This window comes from Rhinopithecus bieti, unplaced genomic scaffold, assembly GCF_001698545.2.
Source record: "Rhinopithecus bieti isolate Rb0 unplaced genomic scaffold, ASM169854v2 scaffold_12217, whole genome shotgun sequence".
Lineage (NCBI taxonomy): Eukaryota > Metazoa > Chordata > Mammalia > Primates > Cercopithecidae > Rhinopithecus > Rhinopithecus bieti.
In genome coordinates, this window is record NW_016807111.1 from 911068 (window position 1) to 932892 (window position 21825).

Sequence of the window (21825 nt, forward strand, 5' to 3'; positions counted from 1 at the left end):
AATATATAAATATATATATAAATATATATATTTATATATGGAGAGAGAGAGTAGACTGAAGAGGAGTTAGAGCTGTTCTATGACATACACGGCAGCTCTAATTACTTTATTATTGTGGGAACACATGCAAGTCCCTAAAGTTTAGACTCAGTTTTCACATATGTGAAATGGGACTGAGAAATTAATATATCAGATAAGCCCTTCCAGAGTTGCTCTTAGGGCCAAATAAAATAATGCATATGAAATATATTTTGCAAGATGTTAAACATCATGCAGAAATATGTTTTAAAATATAAGCTAAAATATGAAGCAAACATTATTGTTAGGAATTATTGTTTGAGTTGCTCTCCATCAGTGTCCACAGGAATCCCATTACTGGGTATATACCCAAAGGATTATAAATCATTCTGCTGTAAAGGCACATGCACACATATGTTTATTGTAGCAGTATTCACACTATTCACAATAGCAAAGAGTTGGAACCAACCCAAATGTCCATCAGTGATAGACTGGATAAAGAAAATGTGGCACATATACACCATGGAATACTTGGCAGCCATAAAAAAGGATGAGTTTATGTCCTTTGCAGAGACACAGATGAAGTTGGAAACCATCATTCTCAGCAAACTAACATGGGAACAGAGAACCAAACACCACATATTCTCACTCATAAGTGAGAGTTGAACACAGGGACACAGGGAAGGGAACATCACACAGCGGGGACTGTTGGTGAGTTGGGGGTTGGGGAGAAATATCTAAGGTAGGTGACAGGTTGATGGGTGCAGCAAACCACCATGGCACGTGCATACCTATGTAACAAGCCTGCACGTTCTGCACATGTATCCCACAACTTAAAGTATAATAATAATTTTTAAAAAGTGTCCACCACAACAAAGGAATGGGTAGTTCTCTCTAAACAAAATCTCCAGCTTTGTAAAACTGTTTTTTGGAGGTTTTTCTGGTATCATTGTTGTTTTGGTTTTGATTTTTGTTCTGAAAACAATACAAAAGTCATGATAAGTTAGGCGGTAACTTCTAGATTAAACAAAAATTAGTATGTAATAATTGATATTTTCAACTCAAAAAATGTAGGAAATTGTGCCACCATGACCATACTTACTTCAGACAGGGAAACATTATTTTAGACCTACATGGAACGTATTTTCTTAGTCATAGGAATTGCTTACTCCACCCCACTGTTTTCAAAGGAAAAAAAATGTTCTCATATCTAGAGAATGCTATCATCTATGTTCATTGTGTTTTATTTTTGTATGAACTGATGAACTCTAGATTGGATGTTGTCCTTCACTTCTAAGAACCTGAATTTTATAACCTTTAGTCATACCCCGAGGATAAATGCAGAATGCAGTAATCAGGTTGTAGTTAAAATAACCTAGGAAGTGGCAAGGTCTCTACCTAGTAGTAACTGTGAGGAAGAACATTCGAGGTCAGGACTTTGATGTATTTGTGGAGTGCTTTATTTTTATCTTGACTCTATGCTCAGATAGAAGTTTTAGCTTGATTTTAAAAATTACTTATTGTGGGAACAGCAGAGTGAACCACAGACCCCCAAAGACCCTTGCCTCCCAGCCAGTTAGGTCTGAAGAACTCTGAAGGCCTGGCTACCCCTCCTCCTCTTAGTTCCTTTCTTGTCTCTCCACACAATAACCATTACTTGCAAATTTCTGTTCTCAGTTAATGTGTAGAGGGGAAAACTCTTGATCTCTTTGTTCAGTAGCATGAGTGGGTTTGAAACATTGGCATCCTTTGAAACTGTATCTAAAGCATCTCTTTAAGACATGTGTCCTAGTATTTTTACTTCTAGAACTCTGCAGAGCTCTATAAAATCACTCTGCCAAGTGCTGGACAAAAGGAAAAATAAACATCCATCACCAGCCGGTAACTGCTTACCTGGAACAAACACTCCTGTCATATGCCCCTGAGACTCCTGAAATACCTTTGAGATGTGTCACAATTATCACTGCCAGGTGCCCTGTGGGAAATAGCAAAAGGCTTGTTCCATTTCCAGAAGTGGGGGTTGCTTGAGCCTAGTCTCATTAGGGAAAAATTCTAGTCCTTTATTCTGAGTTCTGTGTCTGTATTCTTACCTCTGAGAAATGAGAAACCAGTTTCCCCAGCTCATGGTTGCAACTGATGAGATGTGAAATGAGTTTCTGTGAAAGATGAGCACCCTTAAGGGGGTAATGAGACCTTGTCACATAACAGGCTTGTGTGATTCTCCACAAATATTTCAGTGCTCAACCTTAAGGAATTTAAATCTGGGAAACTGGAAAGCTCCTAGTGAAGCTAATATCATTGGTTTTTTTCACGGGTCATATTAGTTCTCCTGTAGGGTTTTGAGCAGTTTTCCCCGTGCAGTAAAATGTGACTATCTTTATTATTTCTTGCTCTCGAAAGTTTGTAGGTACCCTGTTGAAGTATTTTTCCTCTTTCTTTATAATCATTCAATGCTTCTTGGAATATACTAGATATAGCGTAGGAAAAATGCCTTTTCTTCTACCCTTCCTAGGTTCATGGCTGAGGCCACTATAACAAAAGACAGAATAACAAAGGAAAAGGGTACTCATTTATTGAATATGTTTTACATGACATAGAGGCCTTGGTAAGGAAATAAAGGCCCAAAAAAGCAGTTCAACCTGATAATTTTTTACAGTAAGTTTGATAAAGTGTGGATAGTTGTGGAGAAATATGATAGGGCAGTGTATGATCTAATGGTAATAAACTGGGGAAAATTAGCAAGGCCTGTTTGTTCAGATTCTTCTTTGTTCTACCTTTGTCTTTGGAGATAAGGATTCTTAGGCCAGGAGCAGTGGCTCATGCCTGTAATCTCAGCACTTTGAGAGGCCAAGGTGGGATGATCCCTTGAGGCTATGAGTTCAAGATTAACTAGGTTAACATAGCGAGACCCCCATCTCTACAAAAAATAAATAAATAATAAATAGAAAAGGAATTATTTTAAGTAGCCAAGTGTGGAGGATGTGTCTGTGGTCTGAGCTACTTGGGAGGCTGAGGTAGGAGAATTGCTTGAGCTCAGGAATTCAAGGTTGCAGCAAGTCATGATCATGCAGCTGTACTCTAGCCTGTGTGACAGAGTGAGACCACATCTCAGACAAAAAGGTGGGGTGAATTCTTCTTTATTCTGGGAATAATAGGGGCACCTCTCCCATGAGGGTCTTATGACTTGCTACATGGGGAAGGTCAGAAAATCCTAGGTTTTATGACCTCCTTCAGGATGGAGGGTGAGGGGAAGGTCAGAGTGATCTTTGTGCTTTTCTTGTTTTCTCGAATTCCTTCAGCTTAAAATATTTGGGAGTACAGTGTCCTGAACCCCATCATAGGATATAAAGGATACTTTGGGTCACAATTTATGTTAAATGGAGGATTCCAGAAAAACATATTGTGTAGACAATTAGAAGAAACTATTATTTCAGTTCTCTTCTCTTGATAGTGTATAATGAAGGAACAGGATATTCCCTAAAAATATAGTTACCTATTAAATTAATACTCACTGTTTTTCATGATTTGGTGCCTTGGCTGTATCCATTTGGTCAACAGCCAAAAACATAGGAAGCATCAGAGAGATAAAGATAGATGTTAATTTTCTCTGTTCTTCCTCTCATAATTTTGTCAGGATTCTTGACATAACCACCTGCACTATCTAATAGAACTTTAAGCAGTGATAGGAATAACCTGTATTTGCACTGTTCCATATGGTAGTCACTAGCAACATGTGGCTATTAGGCACTTGAAATGTGTGTAGCACAAATAGAAACTAAATGTTTAATTTCATTTAGTTTTAACTAATTGAAATTTACATCACCACACAAGGCCATGACTACCTTATTGAATGGCACAAGCCTAGACCCATCTCTGATTCTGGCACATTTATAGCATCTAGAATCATTTACATATCTGGACAAAATGAAAAAAAAAATGACTTTTTCTTATTTTAAGGTAGAATTTTGTATTAAACATTTGCATTTTATCACAGTTTAAGAGTTAGGAGATGTATCAATAAATAGGTAAAGATTATCCTCAACTTAATGATGGTTAGATTTAGATTTTTTTTAAAAATCTTTCAGTGGGTTTATGGCGGTTATTAGTGCATTTTCAACTTAGGATATTTTAACCTCCAGTGGGTTTATCAGGATATAGCCCCATCATAAGTCAAGGAGCATCTGTATTTATACATGAAGCATGAGGTTAGAGTAATACACCGTTGACCTTCAGACTTGAGGTAAAAGAATAGTACTTTGTTTTTACATGTTTGAAACATCTGTTATTGAAAAAAAATTACCTAAATTTTCAAATTGAGACCAAAGGAACAGAAAACAAATTTTGTGCAAGGAGTTTTCATTCTCTAGCAATAGGGAGGGAGTTTTTGGGTCATGATTATACCCAACCATAACAAAAGTCAAGAAAATCTCTTTTCTATTTTTTTTTTGGAAACCACATAGCTAGAACTTGTGGAGTCTCTCTGACTCTTGTCCTTTCTCCACCTTTGAGTGAGGCCTCATGATCTGTGATGTCTTCCTACCAAGAGAGGGCAATAGAGCAGAAAAATTGCAGGACTAGAAAAGATGTGGATTCCGGTTCCAGCTTTGCCATGTGGAGGGGCAACTGAGGACCAGCCACTTAAAACTTCCAGGGCTTCAGGTTTCCTCACTTAATCCCCATAATAACCTACAATTTTGAGTTCCCAGGCAAACCTGAAATTACATCATATTCATTATCTGTTGTTAAACTTTATCCTGCCCCCGAAATCTTATCTTACTGAAATTGTGTAAGGAATAAAAACAAATTGGTGGTTGAAATGCTAGGTAAATGCAAAAAGAATAAAGATATGATCTGGAACAGTAAATGTTTATAGACTGCTTATAAAAAAGTTAATTCACTCATCTTGACAATGGCAATGATAACACCTGTGCTTCTTACCACCTGGGGATACTGGGTGAAGGAAGGCATCTGAAGACTATAAAGTACAAGACAGATGTGGGTGGAATTAAATAAGAGCCTGGTCTGGCTTTCTCAGTTCTGATTACATTTCTTCCCTGATGACTCACTTACAAGTTAGTGAACTCCTTGTTTAAGTATTACAAACTGTGCACACCCTCTCCCTTCTCAATCTAGCTTCACATCAGGCCTTCCTCCCAAAGCAGCAAACTTGCCACATGGGGCAAGGTACTCCCCAAGTAGACAAGGCCCATCTGTGTCATGAATGATACCCAATGCTAATGCCATTCTCTGAAATTTAGTGCCCAGCCAGGCTTTCCATTATGTTTTCTGCAATGGGTAGGCTGAACATGTAGTCATTAATCCTCTAACGTGCTGTCAAAATCATTTAACTATTTAGTTCTGTAAAGTGAAAACTGCAACTGAGTACACCTCATAGTAACCCTAGAGTCTCACAGAAAGCGTCTATTTGAAGTAAGTATGCACAGATGCCATGATTGCATTTTCAAAATTCATGAGCATGTTATAAACCCCACTATAACCCAGCTTTTTGTCACCTTCAAGCTTAACTTCTTAGTATAATAGTGTTGAGCTGTTTGTCATTTATGTCTTTTTAACTGAGTACTGTGTCTTGGGACTTGATATCCATCCTTCTGTTACAGTGCCAGCCACTGCTGTGATTATTGTCTGCAGGTTGAGTAATTACTCAGGGAGAAAATAATACGTTATCCCTTCTCAAGATATTTTTGCTTGTAGTCACTTAGATTTCAGAATAATTCACTAGCATCCCTTAAAAATATTGACTGTGTACATTTTTTATAAAGGCTATAAGCATGAAAGAGGTCAAAAGAGAAGCTTTTTTTTTTTTCCTTAAGAAACTATGTGTGCTGAATACAGCCTGCTTTAGAAATTAGGAAGAGGCCGGGCGCAGTGGCTCATGCCTGTAATCCCTGTAATCCCAGCATTTTGGGAGACTGAGGCAGGTGGATCACCTGAGGTCAGGAGTTCAAGACCAGCCTGATCAACATGGCGAAACCCCATCTCTACTATAAATACAAAAATTAGCCGGGCATGGTGGCACGTGCCTGTAATCCCAGCTACTTGGGAGGCTGAGGCAGGAGAATCACTTGAACCTGGGAGGTGGAGATTGCAGTGAGCCGGGATCACACCATTGCACTCTAGCCTGGGCAAGAAGAGTGAAACTCCATCTCAAAAAAAAAAAAAAAAAGGAAGAATCTTAAACTCTTAATGATTTGGGTTTATATAATGCATTTGTCCTGAAATATGTACTTGTGTTCCTGTGTCAGCCATTAATTTGAGAACTGTTACAAGGCCTTAACAGCCTTTTTTTATATTCCCAATATAAAGAACCTGACTCAGGAGATAGCTTTTCTGCCTGGTATTGTTTTATTAGTGTAAATAGCTTTATGGTGAAGATTTATTCAGAGGCTTATTGGCAACAAGGTGAGTAACTGTAGTTAAGTATATTTTGTGATGAGGTAATTTGCAAAACTGAGCATCTTTGATTTTGTACAGTGGTATGAAACCCACCAATTGGCTCAGTCACACTCCATTTAGTAGACATCAGGTTTCCCTGGCTTTGTGTGGTTTTCCAGGATGGAGAGGAGTCAAGATCCCCATTTGCACCCATAGGTGTTAAGAAACAGCTGGTTGCCCCCCAGTGGATTTGTTATTTCCGGTTGTGTGCTTGCAGCTGTGAATCATAGCTCAGAAAATAAGGAAGTGCTATGTGAGGGTACCTATTAACGAGGTACCTATTCAGCTCCTATAATTAATTCAGTGCTCCTTCCCTTTAAAGGTGACCAGATAACCTACAACCAGCCAGTTTGCTTTCTCAGATAAAGGCTTTTCATTTTTCTACATGCCCTCAAATCAGCCTTGTTTTTTTCCTCCTTTCAGTGCTGTGTACCTGAACCTAAGACTATTACATGATCTGAAAGCTTTGAACATCAGTGCTGTGATCATCCAGTAAGGCAGTCCAATTTCCACTTTGTTCAAATAGTGCTTTCCTGTCTTGTCTGGGAAAAAGTATCTGCCAATTCATTCTTCTCTTCTTATCAGCAAAACACACATATACCGTGCTCACGTTGCTTAATATAAAACACAGAGAAAATCCCTGAACAATCAGAAGACCAGTTAGAAAAACTGCCCAGGCTCTTGCTCTCATCCCAAAGCACACACTTTTGTTTGCCATCAAATGAGAAAGCAAATCGACAGAACTGTGATTTTACAGGGGCCAGTCATCACCAATTATTAGGCCTTGATAACAGTCTTTGAACAAGGAATATTTATCATATGCTCAGCTTCTTAGGAATAATTTCCCTCTCCTGCATCCCCTAGTTCTCAAATCTCTTTTACAGGCCAGATAGTCTTGGAAAATAGCAACTAATTCATGTTGGAGAAATTCTTGGCAAAGCTATGGGAATCCAAACCCCAACCCCTTCCAAGGCACCTATTGTAAGTGCAATAGAATTGCAAGAGAAGATGATAATAGAATCAACTCTCAAAACTGGCCAACTCTCAAAACTGGCCTTTGAACTAGCTTTACCAATATCAAAATTTCTGACACTTTGTCTCCCTAAAGAACTTTCTTAGGGTATTCCTTCCTCCACCCCCTGCCAACTTTGTACTCACAAGCCTTTTGAAGTTTTGCTACAAACAGATCTCCATCTTCCATTCTGCATCAGCAGAGTGCCCTAACTTGATTGAGCATTAAACGAATGCAGTGATTTATTCTCTGCCTCACTGCACCGTCTGTGGAACAGCATGGCCAAATTTCTTTCTGTTAGATGAAATTACTATCATTTAGATGAAAGGATTGTGCAGACCATGATGCATGAGTGCAGGGGACTCTAGGCATCTAACTTTCACCTAGGACAAAAGTTCAAACAAAGCATCACAGGTCTCCCTGCCCGTTCACATGGGGAACCAGACACACCCTTGAGACACAAAAGTAAAGTGAAGGCATGTTAGAGAGGCCTCAAGTCAGAATATGCTAGGAGCCTAAATGTCCTGATCCCAGGTCCTGGTCCCAGGTCCAAGTCGGGGGAAGACCCTGGACAAGGTACTTATCCTCCTTTAGAATCTCAGCATAAAGTGGGCATAATGATACCTTTTCCACTATGTGAAAGACTTGTCTGAGGGTAAAAAGAAAAAAAAATAGTGCCTGTGCAAATTATCAAAAACTGTAAAATGCTACAGAATTGTTTGATGGTGCCATGACCAAGTTTAGAATCTAAAAGGAAAATAGGACAATATCAAAAATAAAGGCTAACAGGAATCTAAGAACATAAAGTAAATAATATATTAATCTGAATATGTAGTATATTAGAAAACAAGTATGGAATTTTACCAAGTATATGTCTATGTAATAGCTAATGTTTCACTAAATGAAGCCCACTGAAGGAAAGAAGGGTTGGCTTCTGTTTAAAGTACTAATTTAAGAAATTATGTTTAAACTTAGAAATTTAAAAATTAATGATATACTTATTGATTTATGAAATGCTGTATTGATACACAGGTATTAATATACAATGATTTTAGTGGAACCTGATTTGTTTTAAATTGTAAAGGATATTATGTTAACAAATATATAAAAACATAAAACACATTTTACTTATTTATGGCCACTAATGATCTTCATCAGGGCAACATGTGTTTTTTTGTTTGTTTGTTTTTTTAATACTTTAAGTTCTGGGATACATGTGCAGAACTTGCAGGTTTGTTACGTAGGTATACACATACCATGGTGGTTTGCTACACCTATCAACCAGTCGTCTACATTAGGTATTTCTCCTAATGCTACCCCTTCCCTAGTCCTGCACCCTTCAACAGGCCCTGGTGTGTGATGTTCCCCTCCCTGTGGCCATGTGTTCTCATTGTTCAACTCCCACTTACAAGTGAGAACATGTGGTGTTTGGTTTTCTGTTCCTGTGTCAGTTTGCTGGGAATGATAATTTCCAGCTTTATCCATGTCTCTGCAAAGGACATAAACTCATGCTTTTTATGGCTGCATAGTATTTCATGGTGTGTATGTGTCACATTTTCTTTATCCAGTCTATCACTGATGGGCTTTTGGGTTGGTTCCATATCTTTGCTATTGTCAACAGTGCTGAATTATACATACATGTGCATGTGTCTTTATAGTAAAATGATTTATATTCCTTTGGGTATATACCCAGTAATGGGATTGCTGGGTCAAATGGTATTTCTGGTTCTAGATCCTTGAGGAATCACCAAACTGTCTTCCACAATGGTTGAACTAATTTACACTCCCACCAGCAGTGAAAAGGAATTCCTATTTCTCCACATCATCTCTAGCATCTGTTGTTTCCTGACCTTTTAGTGATCACCATTCTAACTAGCATGAGATGATATGTCACTGTGGTTTTGCTTTGCATTTGTCTAACGACCAATGATGATGATTTTTTTCATGTGTTTCTTGGCTGCATAAATGTCTTCTTTTGAGAAGTGTCTGCTCATATCCTTTGCCCACATTTTGATGGGGTTGTTTGTTTTTTTCCTGTAAATTTGTTGAAGTTCTTTGTAGATTCTGGATATTAGCCCTTGGCCNTACATTAGGTATTTCTCCTAATGCTACCCCTTCCCTAGTCCTGCACCCTTCAACAGGCCCTGGTGTGTGATGTTCCCCTCCCTGTGGCCATGTGTTCTCATTGTTCAACTCCCACTTACAAGTGAGAACATGTGGTGTTTGGTTTTCTGTTCCTGTGTCAGTTTGCTGGGAATGATAATTTCCAGCTTTATCCATGTCTCTGCAAAGGACATAAACTCATGCTTTTATGGCTGCATAGTATTTCATGGTGTGTATGTGTCACATTTTCTTTATCCAGTCTATCACTGATGGGCTTTTGGGTTGGTTCCATATCTTTGCTATTGTCAACAGTGCTGAATTATACATACATGTGCATGTGTCTTTATAGTAAAATGATTTATATTCCTTTGGGTATATACCCAGTAATGGGATTGCTGGGTCAAATGGTATTTCTGGTTCTAGATCCTTGAGGAATCACCAAACTGTCTTCCACAATGGTTGAACTAATTTACACTCCCACCAGCAGTGAAAAGGAATTCCTATTTCTCCACATCATCTCTAGCATCTGTTGTTTCCTGACCTTTTAGTGATCACCATTCTAACTAGCATGAGATGATATGTCACTGTGGTTTTGCTTTGCATTTGTCTAACGACCAATGATGATGATTTTTTTCATGTGTTTCTTGGCTGCATAAATGTCTTCTTTTGAGAAGTGTCTGCTCATATCCTTTGCCCACATTTTGATGGGGTTGTTTGTTTTTTTCCTGTAAATTTGTTGAAGTTCTTTGTAGATTCTGGATATTAGCCCTTGGCCAGAAGGACAGATTGCAAAAATTTTCTCCCATTCTGCAGGTTACCTGTTCACTCTGATGATAGTTTCTTTTACTGTGCAAGGGCTCTTTAATCAGGTCTCATTTGTCTATTTTGACTTTTGTTGCCATTGCTTTTGGTGTTTTAGTCATGAAGTCTTTGCCTATGCCTATGTCCTGAATTGTATTGCCTAGGTTTTTTTCTGGGTTTTTATGGTTTTAGGTCTTACATTTAAGTCTTTAATTCATCTTGAGTTAACTTTTGTATAAAGTGTAAGGAAGGGATACAGTTTCAGCTTTCTGCATATGGCTAGCCAGTTTTCCCAACACCAGTTATTAAATAGGGATCCTTTTTCCATTGCTTGTTTTTATCTGGTTTGTCAAAGATCAGATGGATGTAGGTGTGTGGTGTTATTTCTGAGGCCTCTGTTCTGTTCCATTGGTCTGTGTATCTGTTTTGGTACCAGTACCATGCAGTTTTGATTACTGTAGCCTTATAGTATACTTTTAAGTCAGGTAGCATGATGCCTCCAGCTTTGTTCTTTTTGCTTAGGATTGTCTTGGCTATGTGGGCTCTTTTTGGTTCCATATGAAATTTAAAGTAGCTTTTTCCAATTATTTGAAGAAAGTCAATGGTAGCTTGATGAGGGTAACACTGAATCTACAAATTACTTTGGGCAGTATGGCCATTTTCATGATTCTTACTATCCATGAGCATGGAATGTTTTTTCATTTGTTTGTGTCCTCTCTTATTTCCTTGAGCAGTGGTTTGTAGTTCTCCTTGAAGAGTTCCTGCACATCCCTTGTAAGTTTTATTCCTAGGTATTTTATTCTCTTTGTAGCAGTCATGAATGAAAGTTCACTCATGATTTGGCTCTCTATCTATTATTGGTCTATAGGAATGCTTGTGAGTTTTTGTACTTTGATTTTGTATCCTGAGACTTTGCTGAAGTTGCTTATCAGCTTAATGAGTTTTTGGGTTGAGACAATGGGATTTTCTAAATATACAATCATGTCATCTGCAAAGAGAGACAATTTGACTTCCTCTCTTCCTATTTGAATACCCTTTATTTCTTTCTCTTGCCTGATTGCCCTGGCCGGAACTTCCAATACTATGTTGAATAGGAGTGGGGAAAGAGGGCATCCTTGTCTTGTGCCGGTTTTCAAAGGGAATGCTTCCAGTTTTGCCCATTCAGTGTGATATTGGTTGTGGGTTTGTCAGAAATAGCTCCTATTATTTTGAGATATGTTCCATCGATACCTAGTTTATGGAGAGTTTTTAGCATGAAGGGCTGTTGAATTTTGACAAAGGCCTTTTCTGCATCTATTGAGATAACCACATGGTTTTTGTCATTGGTTCTATTTATGTGACGGATTACATTTATTGATCCACGTATTTTGAACCAGCCTTGCATCTCAGGGATGAAGCCAACTTGATCATGGTAGATAAATTTTTTGATATGCTGCTGGATTTTGTTTGCCAGTATTTTATTGAGGATTTTCACATCGATGTTCATCGGGCATATTGGCCTGAAATTTTCTTTTTTTTTTTTGTTGTGTCTCTGCCAGGTTTTGGTATCAGGATGATGCTGGCCTCATAGAATGAGTTAGAGAGGATTCCCTCTTTTTCTATTGTCTGGAATAGTTTCAAAAGGAATGGTACCAGCTCCTCTTTGTACCTCTGGTAGAATTCGGCTGTGAATCCGTCTGGTCCTGGACTTTTTTAGTTGGTAGGCTGTCAATTACTGCCTCAATTTTAGAACTTGTTATTGGTCTATTCAGGGATTCGACTTCTTCCTGGTTTAGTCTTGAGAGGGTGTATGTGTGTTAGGCGCCAAAAGGCCAAAGGGATCGTGACCAACTAAGCATTCCACTGGAGGCTACTTGATCAAACAGCAAACTGTTTATCATGCATACAGAATGTGGGCAAACTTACTTCTGTGCCTGTCCTAGAAGGTTTACTGAGGGCCATCACTCCCTGGCACTGGCTCCTTGAGGTTATCTGCTGGGACATCTAGAGCCTATTGTTTGTGGAATGCAGTCTTGCAAACCTACTCTGGACCTAGCAGCTGACCTCTTCTTCCACCCCACCTTTTCGCTATCTCTTTTGCCTAATAAATACAGAGAGCTGTGTAAAGCTCAGGGCCCTTGTCCACTAGAGGCAAGGTGCCCCTGACCCCTGCTTCCAAACATATTCTTTTGTATTTGTCTTTTATTCCTGCATTTGCCCCTTTTGTTCAGTCCCCAAGGTCCATACAGTTGACATATGTGTCCAGGAATTTATCCATTTCTTCTAGATTTTCTAGTTTATTTGCATAGAGATGTTTATAGTATTCTCTGATGATGGTTTGTATTACTATAGAATCAGTGGTGATATCCCCTTTATCATTTTTTATTGCATCTATTTGATTCTTCTCTCTTTTCTTCTTTATTAGTCTGGCTAGCAGTATATCTATTTTGTTGATCTTTTCAAAAAACCAGCTCCTGGATTCACTGATTTCTTTAAAGGTTTTTTGTGTCTCTATCTCCTTCAGTTCTGCTCTGATCTTAGTAATTTCTTGTCTTCTGCTAGCTTTTGAATTTGTTTGCTCTTGCTTCTCTAGTTCTTTTAATTGTGATGTTAGGGTGTTGATTTTAGGTATTTCCTGCTTTCTCTTGTGGGTATCTAGTGCTATAAATTTCCCTCTACATGCTACTTTAAATATGCCCCAGAGATTCTGGTACGTTGTATCTTCATTCTCATTGGTTTCAAAGAACATCTTTATTTTTGCCTTCATTTTGTTATTTACCCAGTAGTCATTCAGGAGCAGGTTGTTCAGTTTCCATTAGTTTGCAGTTTTAAGTGAGTTTCTTAATTCTGAGTTCTAGATTGATTGCACTGTAGTCTGAGAGACTGTTTGTTATGATTTCCATTCTTTTGCATTTGCTGAGGAGTGTTTTACTTACAATTATGTGGTCAATTTTAAAATAAGTGTGATGTGGTACTGAGAAGAATATATATTCTGTTGATTTGGGGTGGAAAGTTCTGTAGATATCTATTAGGTCTGCTTGGTCCACAGATGAGTTCAGCTCCTGGATATCCTTGTTAATTTTCTGTCTCATTGATCTGCCTAATATTGACAGTGGGGTGTTAAAATGTCTGTTTATTATTTAGACTCTGCCCACTATTATTGTGTGGGAGTCTAAGTCTCTTTGTAGGTCTCTAAGAACTTGCTTTATGAACCTGGGTACTCCTGTATTGGGTGCATGTATATTTAGGATAGTTAGCTCTTCATGTTGCATTGATCCCTTTACAATTATGTAATGGCCTTCTTTGTCTCTTTTGATCTTTTTTGGTTTAAAGTCTGTTTTATCAGAGACTAGGATTGCAACCCCAGCTTTTTTGTTTGTTTGTTTTCCATTTACTTGGTAAAACTTCCTCCATCCCTTTATTTTGAGCCTATGTGTGTCTTTGCACGTGAGATGGGTCTTCTGAATATAGCACACTGATGGGTCTTGACTCTTTATCCAATTTGCCAGTCTCTGTCTTTTAATTGGGGAATTTAGCCCATTTACATTTAAGGTTAANTGGTAGAATTCGGCTGTGAATCCGTCTGGTCCTGGACTTTTTTAGTTGGTAGGCTGTCAATTACTGCCTCAATTTTAGAACTTGTTATTGGTCTATTCAGGGATTCGACTTCTTCCTGGTTTAGTCTTGAGAGGGTGTATGTGTGTTAGGCGCCAAAAAGGCCAAAGGGATCGTGACCAACTAAGCATTCCACTGGAGGCTACTTGATCAAACAGCAAACTGTTTATCATGCATACAGAATGTGGGCAAACTTACTTCTGTGCCTGTCCTAGAAGGTTTACTGAGGGCCATCACTCCCTGGCACTGGCTCCTTGAGGTTATCTGCTGGGACATCTAGAGCCTATTGTTTGTGGAATGCAGTCTTGCAAACCTACTCTGGACCTAGCAGCTGACCTCTTCTTCCACCCCACCTTTTCGCTATCTCTTTTGCCTAATAAATACAGAGAGCTGTGTAAAGCTCAGGGCCCTTGTCCACTAGAGGCAAGGTGCCCCCTGACCCCTGCTTCCAAACATATTCTTTTGTATTTGTCTTTTATTCCTGCATTTGCCCCCTTTTGTTCAGTCCCCCAAGGTCCATACAGTTGACATATGTGTCCAGGAATTTATCCATTTCTTCTAGATTTTCTAGTTTATTTGCATAGAGATGTTTATAGTATTCTCTGATGATGGTTTGTATTACTATAGAATCAGTGGTGATATCCCCTTTATCATTTTTTATTGCATCTATTTGATTCTTCTCTCTTTTCTTCTTTATTAGTCTGGCTAGCAGTATATCTATTTTGTTGATCTTTTCAAAAAACCAGCTCCTGGATTCACTGATTTCTTTAAAGGTTTTTTGTGTCTCTATCTCCTTCAGTTCTGCTCTGATCTTAGTAATTTCTTGTCTTCTGCTAGCTTTTGAATTTGTTTGCTCTTGCTTCTCTAGTTCTTTTAATTGTGATGTTAGGGTGTTGATTTTAGGTATTTCCTGCTTTCTCTTGTGGGTATCTAGTGCTATAAATTTCCCTCTACATGCTACTTTAAATATGCCCCAGAGATTCTGGTACGTTGTATCTTCATTCTCATTGGTTTCAAAGAACATCTTTATTTTTGCCTTCATTTTGTTATTTACCCAGTAGTCATTCAGGAGCAGGTTGTTCAGTTTCCATTAGTTTGCAGTTTTAAGTGAGTTTCTTAATTCTGAGTTCTAGATTGATTGCACTGTAGTCTGAGAGACTGTTTGTTATGATTTCCATTCTTTTGCATTTGCTGAGGAGTGTTTTACTTACAATTATGTGGTCAATTTTAAAATAAGTGTGATGTGGTACTGAGAAGAATATATATTCTGTTGATTTGGGGTGGAAAGTTCTGTAGATATCTATTAGGTCTGCTTGGTCCACAGATGAGTTCAGCTCCTGGATATCCTTGTTAATTTTCTGTCTCATTGATCTGCCTAATATTGACAGTGGGGCGTTAAAATGTCTGTTTATTATTTAGACTCTGCCCACTATTATTGTGTGGGAGTCTAAGTCTCTTTGTAGGTCTCTAAGAACTTGCTTTATGAACCTGGGTACTCCTGTATTGGGTGCATGTATATTTAGGATAGTTAGCTCTTCATGTTGCATTGATCCCTTTACAATTATGTAATGGCCTTCTTTGTCTCTTTTGATCTTTTTTGGTTTAAAGTCTGTTTTATCAGAGACTAGGATTGCAACCCCAGCTTTTTTGTTTGTTTGTTTTCCATTTACTTGGTAAAACTTCCTCCATCCCTTTATTTTGAGCCTATGTGTGTCTTTGCACGTGAGATGGGTCTTCTGAATATAGCACACTGATGGGTCTTGACTCTTTATCCAATTTGCCAGTCTCTGTCTTTTAATTGGGGAATTTAGCCCATTTACATTTAAGGTTAATGTTGTGTGTGAATTTGATCCTGCCATTATGACACTAGCTGGTTATTTTGCCCGGTATGTGATGCAGTTTCTTCATAGCATCAATGGTCTTTATAATTTGGGATGTTTTTGCAGTGGATGGTACCAGTTGTTCCTTTCCATGTTTAGTGCTTCCTTCAGGAGCTTTTGTAAGGCAGGCCTGGTGGTGACAAAATCTGTCAGCATTTGCTTCTCTGTAAAGGATTTTATTTCTCCTTTGCTTATGAAGCTTAGTTTGGCTGGATATGAAATTCTGGGTTGAAAATTCTTTTCTTTAAGAATGTGGAATATTGGCCCCCACTCTCTTCTGGCTTGTAGGGTTTCTGCCAAGAGATCTGCTGTTAGTCTGATGAGCTTCCCTTTGTGGGTAACCTGACCTTTCTCTCTGGCTGCCCTTAACATTTTTTCCTTCATTTCAACCTTGGTGAATCTGACAATTATGTGTCTTGGGGTTGCTCTTCTTGAGGAGTATCTTTGTAGTGTTCTCTGTGTTTACTGAATTTGAATGTTGGCCTGCCTTGCTAGATAGCGGAAATTCTCCTGGATAATATCCTGAAGAGTGTTTTCCAACTTGGTTCCATTCTCCCCGTCACTTTGAGGTACACCAATGAAACGTAGATTTGGTCTTTTCACATAGTCCCATATTTCTTGGAGGCTTTGTTCATTTCTTTTCACTCTTTTTTCTGTAATCTTGTCTTCTCGCTTTATTTCTTTAATTTGATCTTTAATCACTGATATCCTTTCTTCTGCTTGATCAGTTTGGCTATTGAAGCTTGTGTATGCTTCACAAAGTTCTCGTCCTGCATTTTTCAGCTCCATCAGGTCATTTGTGTTCTTCTCTACACTGATTATTCTAGTTAGCAATTCATCTAACCTTTTTTCAAGATTCTTAGCTTCTTGTGTTGGGTTAGAACATGCTCCTTTAGCTCGGAGGAGTTTGTTATTACCCACCTTCTGAAGGCTACTTCTGTCAATTCCTCAAATTCATTCTCAATCTGGTTTTCTTCCCTTGCTGACAAGGAGTTGTGATCCTTTGGTTGAGAAGAGGCATTCTGGTTTTTGGAATTTTCAGCGTTTCTGCGCTGGTTTCTCCCCATCTTTGTGGGTTTATTTACCTTTGGTCTTTGATGTTGTTGACCTTCAGATGGGGTCTCTGAGTGGACGTCCTTTTTGTTGATGTTGATACTATTCCTTTCTGTTTGATAATTTTCCTTCTAACAGTCAGGCCCCTCTGAAGCAGGTCTGCTGGAGTTTGCTGGAGCTCCACTCTAGACCCTGTTTACCCAGGTATCACCAGCAGAGGCTGCCGAAAAGCAAAGATTGCTGCCTATTCCTTCCTCTGGAAGCATTGTCCCGGAGGGGCACCCACCAGATGCCAGCCACAGCTCTCCTGTATGAAGTGTCTATTGGCCCCTACTGGGAGGTGTCTCCCAGTCAGGATAAACGGGGGTCAGGGACCCACTTGAGGAAGCAGCCTGTCCCTTACCAGAGCTCGAATGCTGTGCTGGGAGATCTGCTGCACTGGGAGATCTGCTGCTCTCTTCAGAGCCACCAGGCAGGAACATTTAAGTCTGCTGAAGCTGCGCCTACAACCACCCCTTCCCCCAGGTTCTCTGTCCCAGGGACATGGGAGTTTTATCTATAAGTTCCTGACTGGGGCTGCTGCCTTTCAGAAATGACCTGCCCAGAGAGGAGGAATCTAGAGAGGCAGTTTGGCCACAGCAGCCTTGCTGGGCTGCGGTGGGCTCTGCCCCATTCAAATTTCCCAGCAGCTTTGTTTATACAAAGCTGTGAGGGTAAAACCACCTACTCAAGTCTCAGCAATGGCGGATGCCCCTCCCGCCACCAAGCTTGGAGTATCCCAGGTCACTCTTAGACTGCTGTGCTGGCAGGAGAATTTCAAGCCAGTGGATCTTAGCTAGCTGGGCTCCATGGGGGTAGGAACCGCCAAGCCAGATCACTTGGATCCCTGGCTTCAGCCTCTTTCCAGGGGAGTGAGTGGTTCTGTCTTCCTGGCATTCCAGGCACCACTGGGGTATGAAAAATAAACTGCTGCAGATAGCTTGGTGTCTGCCCAAACAGCCGCCCAGTTTTGTGCTTGAAATCCAAGGCCCTGGTGGCATAGGCACTGGAGGAAATATCCTGGTTTGCCAGTTGCAAAGACCATGGGAAAAGTGCAGTATCTGGACTACAGTGCACCATTCCTCCTGGTACAGTCTCTCATGGCTTCCCTTGGCTGGGGGAGGGAGATCCCCCAACCCCTTGCCCTTCCCAGGTGAGATGACACCCCACCCTGCTTCAGCTTACCTTCCATGGGCTGTACCCAATGTCTAACCAGCCCAATGAGATGAACTAGCTACCTCAGTTAGAAATGCAGAAATTACCCACCTTCTGCGTTGATCTCGCTGGGAATTGTAGACCAGAGCTGTTTCCTATTCGACCATCTTGCCAGCAACTCCAGGGCAACATGTTTTACTTCAACCAAAGATTTAGATATACCAGCATATTGTATTCATGATTTTATTCATTTTCCTCTCCATGCTAATAATATGCTCAAGAATTGTATTCATCTATAACACATGCCTTGGTCAGAAGGATCTTTATGATAATATTTGGAACCACACTTGGCCCAAAGCAGGCCCTTAGAAAGCTATTAATAAATACCTGCTAAGACACATGAAATCATCTGGGTACTTCAGATAGGTAATGCTAGGCATTACTCTGGGATCAATTGATTCCTCCACTTCAGGGAGTCAATTATTTGTAAAAATGTGTACATTCTAATAGCAATGGGTGCATTCTAATAGCAAGCCCATAGTTTCTGTTGGGTTCTCAAAGGGCTAAGAACTAGTTGTCAAAAAGGTAATAAGTAAGTGGCATCTGACTGAGTTGAACTCCAAAGGCTTTCTAACAGGAGATGTGCTTCTTGTCCTAGGTATTACAGTTTGAGCCTGGCCACATCAAGAGGAAGGGCAGAGCTAAGGCCATGGCTCTGGTTGACATCCAGTTGGATCACCATGAACGATGCGATTGTATCTGCAGCTCAAGGCCACCTCGATAAGAGAATGTGCACATCCTTACATTAAGCCTGAAAGAACCTTTAGTTTAAGGAGGGTGAGATAAGAGACCCTTTTCCTACCAGCAGCCAAACTTACTACTAGCCTGCAATGTAATGAACACAAGTGGTTGCTGAGTCTCAGCCTTGCTTTGTTAATGCCATGGCAAGTAGAAAGGTATATCATCAACTTCTATACCTAAGAATATAGGATTGCATTTAATAATAGTGTTTGAAGTTATATATACACACACACACACAGAAACATATTCATGTCTATGTGTATATAGATCAAATGGTTTTTTCAGTATATATAACCAGGTACACCAGAGCTTACATATGTTTGAGTTAGACTCTTAAAATCCTTTGCCAAAATAAGGGATGGTCAAATATATGAAACATGTCTTTAGAAAATTTAGGAGATAAATTTATTTTTAAATTTTGAAACACAAAACAATTTTGAATCTTGCTCTCTTAAAGAAGCCATCTTATACATTAAAAATCAAAAGATGAGGCTTTCTTACATACACATCTTAGTTGATTATTGAAAAAGGAAGTATATGGTTTCCAGAGAAAAGGCCAATACCTAAGCATTTTTTCCATGAGAAGCACTACCTATGTGGACCATAATAACCTGTCTCCAAAACCATGCCATAATAATATAAGTGCTTTAGAAATTAAATCATTGTGCTTTTTATGCATTTTGCTGAGGCATGCTTATTCATTTAACACCTATCTCAAAAACTTACTTAGAAGATTTCTTATTATAATCCCACAAGAGACAACGTATAAGCTATAACAGAATTTTGAATTGTTTTTCTTTGCAAAACCCCTCCACAAAAGCAAACCCTTTCAAGAATGGCATGGGGATTCTGTATGAACCTTTCCAGATGGTGTTCATTGAAAGATGCGGGTAGTTGAGAACTTAAAAAGTGAACATTGAAACATCGACATAACTGGAAACTAGGTGGAATATTTGATAGGATCCATATCTAATAGTGGATTCGAACTCTCCAAACTATGCCAATTAATTTAATGTATCTTGCTTTTTTGTTCCTGTCTTTTTGAAATATAGACATGGATTTATAATGGCATTTTATGTTTGGCAGGCCGTCATAGATTATTTATAACCTGAAAGCTTTTGTGTATCAATAAAAAAAATCACATTTTATTGATGTAAATTTCTAATCATATACTTGCTCACTGTTCTGATTTCCTGTTTCTGAACCAAGTAAAATCAGTCTTAGGGGCTCTGGTTCTTAATCTGTGGAGTTTGCTTTAAGAAGCCAATTGTCAATTGTGGTAACACAAGTTTGGCCCTGCTCTCCTACTGTTTAATAGAAAACTGTTTTACATTGGTTAATGGCATTTAGAGTAATTTTTTTCTCTCTGCTTCCTTTGTGTCTGTTTTAAAGGAGACTAACTCCATGAGTAGGAAATAATTCATTATCATTCTCCAAAGCAAGAGGCTTAAGAGAGAAACACCGAAATTCAGATAGCTCAGGGACTGCTAACAGAGAACTACATTTTTCTTATTGCCTTGAAAGTTAAAAGGAAAGCAGATTTCTTCAGTGAGTTGTGGTCCTACTAACTACCACCCGTTTGGGTGACAGGGCTAGTGAAGTCCTAGTGTCAGATGAGTGACCTAAATATACTTAGATTTCTAAGTATGGTGCTCTCAGGTCCAAGTTCAACTATTCTTAAGCAGTGAAATTCTTCCCAGTTCTTTGAGATGAAAGATCTCTGCTTATTGAAGATGTACCTTCTAAACTTTCCTAAAAGTGTCTGATGTTTTCACTTGAGGAGGGAGTGGTAAAATTAGATACTCTATTGTTCAATTCTCCAAAATCCCAGAACACAATCGGAAATAGCTCAGGCAGACACTAATAATTAAGAATGCTCTTCCTCTTCATAACTGCTTTGCAAGTTTCCTGTGAAAACATCAGCTCCCTGTACCAAAGTCAAAATGAATGTTACATCACTCTAACCTGAACAGCTCACATTGTAGCTGTAAATATAAAAAATTAGAGTGTTCTACCCAATTTTCAATAAACCTTCCAGGCTGCAATAACCAGCAAGGTTTTCAGTTAAAGTCCTATCTGCACTTTTTATTTATTAGCTGAAATGTAAGCAGGCATATTCACTCACTTTTCTTTGACTTTCCTGAGAGTTTTATTAAAACTTCTCCTTTGGTTACCTGTTATCTACTGCACTTCTAACCTGTAGCCAATAAATCTATTTGATAGCCATCAAAGGAATAAAAAGCTCACTGTACAAATTACATTTCAAAACAAACCCTAATAAATCCACATTCCCACATGGCTCATTCACCTGGAATAATGCCTTTTATTCAATATGTTCTTATAGGGCAAAACACTTTCATAAGTAGAGTTTTTTATGTTTTTTGTCATATCGGTAACATGCAGCTTTTTCCTCTCATAGCATTTTCTATAGCAAATGTAATATGCCTCTTATCTTCATGAAAAATAAATATTGCTTTGGAACGAAACTAATCCATTATTTAGTACTCAATTGCAGTTTTAAAAGGTGTACACTGCTAAAAAAAAAAAAAAAAAAAAAAAAAAAAAAAAAAAAAAAAAAAAAAAGAAAGAAAGAAAACTTCTGGCCAGGCGTGGTGGCTCACGTCTGTAATCCTAGCACTTTGGGAGACCGAGGCGGGTGGATCACAAGGAGATCAAGACCATCCTGGCCAACATGGCAAAACCCTGTCTCTACTAAAAATACAAAAATTAGCCAGTTGTGGTGGTGTGTGCCTGTAGTCCCAGCTAGTCAGAAGATTGAGGCAGAAGAATCACTTGAAGGGAGGCAGAGGTTGCAGTGAGCCGAGATCATGTCACTGCACTCCAGCCCGGGCTACAGAACAAGACTCCGTTTCAGAAAAAAAAAAAAAAAAAAAAAAAAAAACTTTTTTTCCAAAA

At 38.9% G+C, this 21825-nt stretch overlaps 1 protein-coding gene across 1 annotated transcript in view; it reads left to right on the forward strand.

Moving 5' to 3' along the window:
* The window catches only part of PDGFD (platelet derived growth factor D), a 121627-nt gene extending 100232 nt beyond the window's left edge, over window positions 1-21395 (forward strand). Inside the window, exon 7 of the mRNA XM_017880253.1 lies at window positions 18767-21395. Within this exon, the coding sequence (XP_017735742.1) occupies window positions 18767-18892 (126 nt within the window). The 3' untranslated portion in view covers window positions 18893-21395. The remainder of the gene's footprint in view (window positions 1-18766) is intronic.
* The last annotated feature ends 430 nt before the right edge of the window (window positions 21396-21825 follow it).